Source organism: Vigna unguiculata, chromosome 6 (assembly GCF_037176805.1).
Source record: "Vigna unguiculata cultivar grain cowpea cultivar isolate G323 ecotype 2 chromosome 6, ASM3717680v1, whole genome shotgun sequence".
In the NCBI taxonomy this organism is placed as follows: domain Eukaryota; kingdom Viridiplantae; phylum Streptophyta; class Magnoliopsida; order Fabales; family Fabaceae; genus Vigna; species Vigna unguiculata.
Window position 1 is genome coordinate 40,580,930 of NC_140797.1, and position 12,271 is coordinate 40,593,200.

General features: G+C 31.0%; 2 protein-coding genes across 2 annotated transcripts; one reads left to right on the forward strand and one right to left on the reverse strand.

Annotated features, from left to right (window-relative positions):
• Positions 1–547: 547 nt before the first annotated feature.
• On the reverse strand, positions 548–2,656 carry LOC114188779 (AAA-ATPase At2g46620-like). The gene has a single exon (XM_028077419.2). The coding sequence runs from the start codon at positions 2,560–2,562 to the stop codon at positions 1,120–1,122; it is 1,443 nt and encodes a 480-aa protein (XP_027933220.1). The 5' UTR covers positions 2,563–2,656; the 3' UTR covers positions 548–1,119.
• Positions 2,657–8,174: 5,518 nt separating this feature from the next.
• LOC114187528 (uncharacterized) lies at positions 8,175–9,890 on the forward strand. Its single transcript, XM_028075796.2, has 4 exons — positions 8,175–8,498; positions 8,579–8,854; positions 9,154–9,313; positions 9,501–9,890. The coding sequence occupies exons 1-4, from the start codon at positions 8,271–8,273 to the stop codon at positions 9,677–9,679; spliced, it is 843 nt and encodes a 280-aa protein (XP_027931597.1). The 5' UTR covers positions 8,175–8,270; the 3' UTR covers positions 9,680–9,890.
• The last annotated feature ends 2,381 nt before the right edge of the window (positions 9,891–12,271 follow it).

Consider the following 12,271-nt stretch of genomic DNA (forward strand, 5'->3'; position numbering starts at 1 on the left):
AAGCACACGTCTCTTATTCGGTCATAAAACTACAATCATTGAGTTTGGCGGGGAATAAAGAAAGGAATAAGCAACCAAGTCCTATAAATAATAAAGATTCAAAATTTATATACTATATACTTGGCTAGTAATTAATCTGCTTTATTCATCGAAGATGCTTGGTAGTCTTATCGATGATGGTTAGATGGTTGGAATATAAAATGGGAAGATGGAACGAAGAATCATATACATGTGACTCTTCATAATAAGGACTGCATGTCATGAAACAGTGTAACACTGTTTAACACTATATAACTTTTTATCACTCATGGGCTCCGGAAACAACCATAACTGAGATTTTCTGATGTTTTTTGTCAGCTATCTAACACTCCCTACTCATATGCATGATGAGTTTGTGTTTACTTCATGATAGTGAACCCAGTCCTTGTTATATGCTTTAAATTAGATATGCATTAAATTGACTTTGTTTTTCCCTTTCAATTGGTATACCAACTTCACTCACAACAATACCAAACATTACAAAAGCTCTTCTCATATAGTTCTCACATGACACAACAAAAATTGTGGGGAGGTATTATTATGAAAACTGTAATCAATCGCTTTAAAGTAACCATTTCGTAATTTGTAACTAATCAAAACACTTTTACGGACTTCATATTCTAACCCAAACCAGAACGTAACATATCATTCTTGTGAGAAACTTTCGGGTCCTGGGGAGAGGAAGAAACATTTGAACTGTGCATGAATGATTTTCTTTTCCTAAAAAAAAAACTCTATACATTAGACTGGATTCACAGTTCACCAAAATGAGGAAACAAACTCTAAGGATAACTTTTCTTCTGCCTATGCAAATTATTTTCCTATATGCAATGTATGAATCTAATTATAAAGATTTACAGTTCGATGCTGATGGCTCAAAAATGGACAATAACAAACACCTTGTAAGAGTTCCAATGTTTGCATCCCATGAACGATTGTTGTTGTGTTCAATTCGGCTACGAACAAAAGAGCTTGCCCCCAAGTTGTTCATCTCTGAAAGGGTATCTGAAATTATCTTTTCCACGGTGCAATCGGGGACATTGCACATAGCTTTCCAATAATTTGATTATTAGAGACTAACTATCGCAATGGACTCGCGGGCAAGGAAGAAATGGAAGACGAAGATTTTCTTGTAACCCTGAATCTGAAAAAACTGTACAGTCTCCGCAAATCCTTAACCGTATGGACACCCTCACCGCAGACAACCCCATCCGGTTCACCCATTTCATCATCCTCCTTCTGCCGTCCGGTCAGGCCGCACCCCCTACCATCACCGTCCGTTTGCAATGCGGTGATGACTGATCTAATAGCCCGACTCGGCGAGTTCCGGTTCGCGATCATCAACTCGCCGATTTCAGCGGGACTCAAACTCGCACCGTTTTGGAAAATCTCCTGCACCTGAGGGAACAGCTTATGGTCCTTCACCCCAAGGTAACTGTTCGCCAGCGTCTTAAACGCCGAAAAATCACAAAGCGGAAAATGGATATGCACATCGACCCGACCCGGACGAAGCAGGTTCGGGTCAACGTGCTCCTTCGTGTTCATCGTGAACACCATCACCCTCTCCTCCGCGCAACACGAGGTTATAAGCCCGTCCATGAAGTTTAGTATCCCCGAAACGCTTATTCTCTCCGTTTTCTCCGCCACAAACCGGTCCAGGTCCTCGATCACCACCACCGATTTCGGCGTCGTATGCAGGAGGAGCAATTTCAGATCCGAATCGCTAGGGATTTTACTCAGGTCGATGTCGAACACGTCGTACGAGAGGAAATTGGCCATGGCGGCGACGAAGCTCGATTTTCCGGTGCCGGAGGGGCCGTAGAGGAGAAAGCTCCGTTTCCAGACGCGGCCGAGGCGGTTGTAGTACTGTTTCGCTCTGAGGAACGATTCGAGATCGGATTTGACCTTGTTTTTGAGATCCGGTTCCATGGCGATGGTGTCGAACGTGGAAGGATGCGTAAACGGAACGGATCTCCACTGCCCAAACTCATCGGCGCTGTTGGTGAAGAGGCGCAAGTCGCGCTTCCCTTGCTGCTCGATTTCGTCGGCCACGGCGTGAATGTGCTGGAGATAAGGACGGAGGATTCGACGCTTGTCCACCTTCCTGATCTTGAGAACGTAGGTTCCGGTTCCTTCTGGGTTGGGATGAGCGGGTTGGCTGAACCAGTAGATTGTGGCTCCGAGAAAATGGTCCTGGATGGTTTGGTTGGGAGCGAGGCAGAGGACGATGTCGTTTGGGTTCTTCCCAGTGACGATGTTGGCGAAGTGGGAGTCTTGGATAGAAGGTAGGGAATGTAAGTATAGGGAGAGCTTGGAGTAGAGGTGGTTGTGGTGTTTGGTTTGGTTCAGTTCAGGTACTGTGAGGAATTGATACACGTGGAACCAATCTTCCATTCCTCTCCATAGCCTCTTGCCGCACCCCGTTTGGAACAGCACGGCTCCGGCCACCGCGAACAGGAAGGCGGCGGCGGCGAGGGTTAACAGAAATATGGGAGTGAGAAGAATCATGGCAAAGACGCTCATCCACCTCAAAACACCATTTTTGGATTGTTGAGAGAGAGAAGAAGGCCTCTTTTATTTCACAACTTTTCAATTTATTTGTTTACCGCTCTTCTCTTCTCATTCTCTCATTGCATAGACCCATTTTTGTTTTTATTATTTATTTATTTATTTATTTTTATTCCCCTCATGCTATCTCTTCTTTTGCTTTATTTTTGTTCTGCATCTGTTTTCACAGAATCCATTCGGATAATTACAATCTACAGTATCATCTAAACGAATAAATTAACCTCCTTATTATATTATTATCATTCTTGTTCAATTTTTATTCCAAGAAAATGTTTGATCCATCGGTTTACATCCTACACGTGTTTACGATCAAATATTTACGCTCACATCTTACCAAATTTTTTCAAACGATATCTTATCTATTATACATATTTCGTTGAAGTATTTCTGTAGCGTGTGATTCACACTTTAGATAATAATTCGTGTCAAATTCATGGTCGGATTCAGAGTAATAAAATAAAAACGTAAAATATATTTTTAATTTCTATAAATATGATTTGTTTGATATATTTCCTACTTTTAAATCCTCAATTTCCTTTTTAATCATAGTCAACAATAAATATACCTAACTGAGGAATTTGGTATATTTAAAGTAATTCAAATATCTTAATTTAATATAATTGTTGAAATAAAAGATGATAATAAATATATCAAATTAAGATATTTAAATTACTTTAAATATGCAATTCAATTAAGTAATACATTAATTATTCAATAAAAAAAGGTAATTACATATATTATTCTTAAATGTTAATTTAATACTTTAAGTTTTTCTATATTAATATTTGTAAAAAATGAACATAAATGATTGTAACATATTAATTTTGATATCATCCTTTTAAATGATTGTAACATATTCTTTTTAATAATTACAAACGATGAATTTGTTTCCTATGATAAAAAATAACAATCAAATAAAACATGTTTTTATTTTGGAATACTCTTATTGTAGCGTATTAAAAACTTACCTGTATTATAAAAGTAATTATTAGTTTTTTTATTCTTAAGTGATTTAAAGTTAATATAAAATAAATTGTTTTATATAATATTATAACATATTTTCTAATAATTATTTTACGTATAAAATGTTAAAATGATGAATAAGTCATTATTAGTATATATAATTCTTTTTTTTAAATAGATATTTGTGAAAACAATTAATAATTATTCAGGAAAAAAATATCAAAGTTATTAATCATAACATTTAAAAAAATAAAGAATACATTGTTATTTTATTTACAAATAAGATAATCATAATTAATGATATTAAAAACACTAATAAAATGTGTCAGATAAAACTAAACAATATTTTGACAATTGAATATTAGTTGCAACATTATACTCTTACTTAATGAATCTCGAATTAATATTTTGCGTAATTTCGCGATACTTTCCAAATAAGTTTATCTCAACTAACTGTAGTTACCACATACTGATTAAATGTCAGATATTTGAAATCTAGCCATAGTTAGTTACCACATACTGATAAAATGTCAGATATTTCAAATTTAAAATTAATAAAATATGTTGCAAGAACTACAGCAAAAAAAAACATTTATAAATATATTCATTTTTTTTAACAGAAATCTAGATTTAAAAAAATTATTTAATTTAAAGGATTTTGAGTTTGGTTTTAATAACAATCGAAGTCTAATTCTGGTTTAAATCTTATTTAATTTAAAGAATATTAGGATTTAGTTATGATAATAATCGAAGTCTAAGACAATTAATCTCTTTCTAATATAAATAATTATTTAGTTTGAGAAACCAACATATTTTTCCTAATTTAAATATTAAAAAATTTCAATTTGAACCAAGTAGTACTATATATGAAAGATGTTTTCTTTCTCAAGCATAATAGATTTAAATACTTTGAATAGGTTATTTTGAGTCTTAACATGGAATTCTAAGGTGAAACACCTTGTTCTCTCTTCCAAATCAGCATAACCAAATAAAAAACAAAGTTTAAGTGTGATGCCACTGTATTTTTCTTCCTACTTTTAACCTCACTCTCTTTCTCAGTATATTAATAGATCAGTGTAGTCAATTTTTAGACTGATCTTTGAAGGTCTTCATGAACTACAACACAATTTTTAATTTTACTTAATTAAGTTTAATGGAAGTTGGATGCATGCTTAATATTAATTAATTAACTGGCATGCACAATGAAAATGCCCCACTCTTCCTTCTTTAAATAGATAGCGTCATGCATGGACTTTTCTTAATCTACTTTGCTTCTCCTTTGCATCTTATACTTTCTCTGTCATTAGTTTACAATTTTTAAAAAGCACGATAAAAAGAAAAATAGTTGATAGTATAATGCTTATTCTTTTGTTATCTTAAAAGTTAAGTACAAATTCTGAAATGACGTTGTTTCCTCTACGTTTTAAGTTTAGTGCTGATGACTAAAACTTTATTAGAAGTTTATAAAAGGAAAAGTTCTGACATTATAATTTTCTACTTTGTTAGTCATGGAGTGATGAAATAAAATACTGCGGATTTTATTTCAGTACATATTATCTGCTATAATTATCATAAAACTAAGTAACCTTGTATTAGTAATTGCTTCATTGATCTGATCAAAATATTTAATTGTATATTCCGCATAATTAGATGTAGAAAAAAAATATTTGTGTATCTACAAATAATTGTGGATAAAAAAACTGTTAAAGATGGAAGAATAAATATTTAAATTGGTGTTTGCAGATAGTTTAAATGAGCTTTTTTGTCTTTTCATTTATAATTAGGGAAAGAATATTGTATTATCCAGACATCTGACTTATTCTATAATAAATAAATTATAAATAAGATTGGGTTCTCTGGATGAATAAATTGCTAAACATATTCTTATAAGTTAAGAAATTCTATAATGATAAAAAAATTTGTACGGAAAGTCTTTCTGATTAAAGTTTCAAAGTGTGTCTTATTATGATATAACAACGGTGTAATAATGCTCACATTGAAGTACACTTCATTGAAAATGTTTATAGTTGGAAAGAGTGAACGAATGTGAAAGAAACTCATCTTAAAAGAATATATTTTTTTATCATATATATATATATATATATAGAATTTCCTTTTTTCTGTCCACATTTTATAATTTCAACTTTATCCTTTACAATGTAATTATTTGTTAAATTTTTTAAAAATTAAGTATTAATTTTACAAGTTTTTATAAAACTATTTAGTTATCTTCTTCTTCTTTTCTCTCCTATTCATCAACAATTATTTTCTCATATTTTCTCTATACATTTCATTTTATTTTTAATAAATATAATTTTATTTTATTTATTAACTTAATAACATTACAATATTATTCATTACTAATATAATATCATGTATATTTAAAAAATGCGTACACACCGGCATAATAGCGTCTGTGTTTACGCTAGTATATATAAAAAAGAAAACTTAGGGTGCTTCAATCCATATACAAAATTATGTACAATGTTTTCCAAACAGATTGTCATCATGATAAAGATAATATCTTACATTTGTTATCCAAAAACTCTTTTCTATATATTTCAATCTTAATAATGATATTCATAATTCTACATAACAGATTAATTACACAAACTATCTTCTTACATAATTTGCTTACTTCATTATATAGAAATGAGAAAGTTGGGTAACATATAAAATAAAAAACACCTAAATCTATTGTCTTAAAATTTTGGATTGAAAGTAGTGTTAAATATCTTATGTAGATTAGATTCAGGTTTTATCCATGTTTTTTTCTCATAAATAAAATATAATAAATAATGAGATAAAAAAAGTATGTAAGAGTGTAATAAATGAAAATAAATAATTTGTTTTAATGTTATTTATTTATGACTATATCAATTGTTTGAGAATTTTATAATATAACCTCACAATCCACATATACATACTAATGATGTGTACTTGTATGAATTTGGATTCTTTACTGATTTTTTTTTATACTGTTCCTCTACTGTGTCTTCATTATATACTGATTATCACTAATTTTGATGTTTTAAAATATATTAAAAAGATATTTAAAATATCAATACAGTGTATTTTTAATGCTCAGTAGATGACAACACAAAAATAACCGGTAAAAAATCTGGACTCGTACATGTATTATGTGTTATGTGTGAAAAACACATACTTTAGTTATGTTGTATTCTTATGTATAAATGTAAGGATAATGATATTTTAACTCATTTTTAATTCGTCACTCTCATCACCCTTAGATCATCTATTTTATTTTTTTTATTCATGGGATGTGATAATGTAAAAATGACTGAAATCATAAATTAAAAGTGGATAAAAAAAATTAAATTAAAATATTATTTTACTAAATTTAATTATTCTTATTTAGGAGTAGTTAGATTTTTGAGACGAAGTTTCTTTGGTGTGCTTTTGTCTTAAGCAAGCATAGCATACTCAGAAAAAGCAGAAAATACAAGTTGGATTGGACCTGTAATGGTACGTTGCTGAGTTTGTGTCCGTACAACAGTTGAAGCTAAAAACAAATTGGTTTTGGAAACGGGGAATCGCGTCGTGGAATCTTGATGTTTCAATCTTGTTTTTATTTATACGTACCATTCTGCAATCGATCATGAAATTGGGCCGAGACTGAAAAAGATACTTGGATTTCAGCTCTTCCTTCCATTTTCATTCTAATTTTCTCCACCAGTCTTGGTTTCTCAATCAAACTATCCTCCCAACATCAAAACTATTAATTTTACTTTATTTTTAACAAGTCAAATTTATATTTAATTTTTCACGGTTATATTTGATTTATTTATCCAAAATCATTGCTTAAGAGTTGTTGAAGCATAAACTAAAGGTTCATTCAAAATAAACTGAAGATATTTTATGTAGAGATAGATTTCTTTTTTCTTATATTATGCTCTATTATTACTGTAACATATCTCTTGGTGCAGAGGTAGTTGGTTAGGATAGTAACTTTCTATTCTACTATGTACTATTTTCGTTATTATTATTATAATATTCACAACTTTTTCTATTGTTTTTATTATTGTATTTTTCTTTTATGTCATGATATTATTTTATGTGCATATTTCTCACCACTATTAATCTCAAATTTGTCATACTTTAAAAAGGTGCACTTAAATATAATATATTCTTACAAAAATCATCCTTTGAAATTTATATTTACTTAAACACTACAATTTGGATTTATTTTTACTCAAGGTAAAATTTCAAACAATAAAAATTCAAATACAAAGAGGCGAAAAAATTTCTTCAAATACAAAGTCAACATATTTTTTACTATAACTGTTAAAAATATTAGTCTAAAAAATTCTACAAAACTTTTATTTTAACAAGTGGCTAAAATAATTCATTAATTTAATTTAAGATTAAATCCAACTTAAAAACGGGTTCTCCTTCTAAAACACGGACTTCATTTGATGGGATTATTAAAATTTTATCATTTTGTTTGAATGACAATTTGGAACATAAATGATTTAAAGGTTGAATCTTTTTTTCTTTTTTCTTTTTCTTTTCTAACAAGGCACAGAGAAGAAAGTGACATTAAGGGACAGTAACATCTTAGGCACAAGTTCCTTATCTTTTACTGGGTAGGATCTTCATCCAAGCTCAACCCTCTCTGTCTTCAACTCAATTTCTTCTCCTTCACTCTGCTCAGTGCTGCTATCTCCTTCATACTTCCAATGGCTGCCACACTCACACTTCTAAAGCTTCCAATTCTTCCCAATAAACCAAAACTCCCACGCCCCTCAACCACAAAACTTCTTCCGTTTCCTTCTATCCATTTAAATTCAGACTCATCTTCTCCTAATACACGCAATTCTTCCTTCTTAGATCAGAACATGGAGCCTCTGAAGCCTGCTTTTCTTTCTCTCTCTGCAATCACATTTCCATTCTTACTAGATTCCAAGGCAAGCATGCATTTAGTTGGTTTTTGTTTTGAGATGGTGTTGTTGTTGTTTGGGTTCTAATGAAGGTGTTATTGGCACAGGATGCACTTGCTGTGGGAGGAGAATTTGGGATATTGGAAGGAAGATCATTTGCTCTGGTACACCCCATTGTGATGGGTGCTTTTTTCTTCTATACATTGTGGGCAGGGTATTTGGGGTGGCAATGGCGGCGAGTAAGGACTATCCAGAATGATATCAATGAACTCAAGAATCAACTCAAACCTACCCCAGTTACCCCAGATGGAAAACAAGTGGAAGAAGCATCACCATCACCATCACCATCACCGGTTGAACTCCAAATACAGCAACTCACTGAGGTACCTACTGAAACAATGCATGTCTCTTACATACCCTTGCTCTGGATTGAAAAAATGAGATGTAATGAAATAGATTTTTCCTACTGTGTTCTGATCCTGAAGAAGTTTATTCAAATGAACTCTATGCATTGTTTGTTACAAGATGTGATGGTGTGTGGTAGTTTGATTAATTTGTGGATGCTGAATCATAATGGTATCCAATAAAACAGTAAAATGCATGGAGTATTCATGGAATGCTGAATTCTGAATTCTGATTTCTGAATCTATTGGGCATCTAATTTATGGATACTCTTATTCAGGAAAGGAAAGAGCTGATCAAAGGTTCCTATAAAGATAGACACTTTAATGCAGGATCCATACTTCTAGGTTTTGGGGTGCTCGAGTCTATTGGTGGAGGAGTGAACACATGGTTTAGGACAGGAAAGCTGTTTCCCGGTCCACATTTATTTGCAGGAGCAGGTAAAGATTGAATTTTCATGCATTTGATGAAGCAAAAACAAAGGGTAAAGTTAACACAATGTAGTTTTCTTTTACTAAAAGTCACAACTTTATTATAATGATGACTAAATATAGATATACAGTGTTTATTGTTTGTTACCATATATGATGTTAAAAACATGAGAATTGTTGTGTAATTTTTGGGCAGGTATTACCGTTTTATGGGCACTGGCAGCAGCGCTAGTACCATCAATGCAAAAAGGAAATGAAACAGCCAGAAATCTTCACATCGCACTGAATGCTTTAAACGTTCTGCTCTTTGTGTGGCAGATTCCCACTGGAATTGATATTGTGTTCAAGGTGTTTGAGTTCACAACATGGCCTTGAATGTAAGATTCTGAGGTCTTACTTTCAATTTAGCTTTCTGCCATTATAAATAACGCAATTTTTTACATTTTCCACTTTCCTTTAGCCACGTACCATGAAGAAGTGCCATACAAGCATTGTATTTGTATAATTGCTTTATTACACCATTCTTTAGTGTAAATTGACATATAAATAACTTCTTACTAATGTAATGAGTAGTGCTGCACTGTTACATCTCTCTTAAAAATTATAGCCTAAAAGACCGAAGGTTAACTCTTCACTTCTCACATCATTACACCTTGCCTGAATTAATATTTGAAAATTTGAATTGATTGTATGAACGAAGTGGGTAAGATTTTTTTTCTTTGCTTTTGTTTAGTTTACATGTTACATATCTTTTTCAATATTTTACCAACTTTCTTTTAGGCGGATTTTTGGCGTTTTATGAACTAATCGTTTGAAAGTTTGTTTCACTCTTTAGTTTTTCGCATTTAAACTATTTGTAGATAAAAATATGGAGGTCATGCATTACAGAGTCTAAAATATTACCCTTAGAATTGAAATAGAAATCAGCACTACAAGCAACCAGAGTTGGGTCGGATTGAGTTTGCCACGCTTTCGACCGAGACAAATTCGATTGACTTGAGTAGAGTCACTCGAGTCCAATTAAATGGAATAAAGTTGAACTCATGATGAATCTAGTCAAATTGAATTCATGTTAGATCAATTAGAATTGAGTAAGTTAAACTCATATTTTACCCACATAAAAGCAAAGTTAAGCCCTCGTCGAGTCGACCCACATTTTATATTTTCAGTCTATTTTATACTTTATGTTAAGTTAATATCTTTTCTCTATTTAAACATACGATATTTTTATTTTAAATTTAGATATATGTACAGTGAGATATATTATAAGATTAATGATAAACTCATAATATAAAAAGTAATATAGGAATAAAAAACTGTTGAAAGTCTCACATCGATTAGAGATAAAATACTTTCATATCATGTAAGTGGGATGCAAACCTCACATTCCAAGCTTGTTTTATGGGATTGAGTTAGACTTAAAGTTCAATTCTTAATAGATTATCAGAGTCATGTTATAGTCTATCATAACAAGATTTTTTAAACATTATTTCACCTACACACGTGAGAGTGGATGCAAATCTCACCTTACAAGTCAGTTCCGTGAGATTGAGTTAGACTCGTAAGATTGAGTTAGACTTAATGTCTACTCCTTAACAAAAACCAAATTAATATAATTAAAAAATTTTATTTATAAAAATTATAAGTTTAAATTTAAGTAAAATTAAAATTAGAAATACCCTTAAAATTATTTTACCAATGAAAGGTTAAATTTTATATAAAATATTGTGTCTAATTTTTTCATTTTCACTTATATACCTTACCTTGTAACCGAACCAAAAACTTAGAATTTAACAAGTTAATACTAACTTCAAATTTTCAGTTATCAGCAAGTTTTCAACTATTTTTTTTCTCGCATAACCTTAAACAAGATTTAAAAAAAAAAGTTAAATCAGAGATTCTAAGTGAAATAGGATAAATCTTAAATATACTGTGTCGTGAACCATTAACAAACTACTTGACCTTTTTTTTCCACTTGTATTTACTGTGAAGTCCAAGTGAAAAGCAACAGGGTCAATGAGTTGTCTATTATAAGTATTTTAGTGAACCTTTGATAACCTTCAACACTGACGGATTATATATATGTAGGTATTTTATTGGAAAAATGGTTTTTTTAAATCAATTGTACTTATTGACAACTTACTTTTAACGATACTTTGCTTATTAAAAATATTAAATTTTGTATTTATAAACAAAATATATTAAAAGATAAAAAGTAGATGTAAAGTGTGTATTAAAACTTGTTAGATGTCAAAATAATAGTACTCGTTTTATTGATCTCTCTTACCATTTATACTTAACCGAGAGGTTTATAATTTATAGAAATTATCTCAAACCCTTTGACCCCCATTTTGTTATGTTCATTAAAAGGAAGCATAAATTCCTCACAAGTATGCTGTAAAAATGGTTAGAATCTGTGAATCAATCTAGTCTACTATGAGTTCGGGTTGGGTCGAAATTTTTTTACAAATTTTAGTATGAGTTGATGTTGGTACAAATAAAGAATCACACAAGTGTTTTTTTATTAAGTTGGTCTTCGTATTTGGATAGGTTAGTTTTTTTTAGCCAACATAGTGATAATTTGTATTTTTGTGATTTTGATTTGTATTTGCAGTTTAACATTTTTTTGGAATGTATTTTTTTTTATTGTATTGAAGTTTATGTATATTTTAATTAAAATTATAATTTATTCTTGACTGAAAAAAAAATAAATATTGTATTTTATTTTTAATTAATTGAGTCAATGAACCAACTCATTTAACTCATCAACATGTGATGGATTAGGCTGGGTTCGAAGTATTTAAAAGATATAACTTAAAAGATATTTTGGATGCTACAAGAACCGCAACAATAACAATAATGTTCTAAACTCTCAATATTTGTTTGAAGTAAAAAAACATGTTTTCCTACCAATTAGATTGGTCGTGCATGTGAACACTTTGCCAATAGTAGAGTCTAGAGACGAAG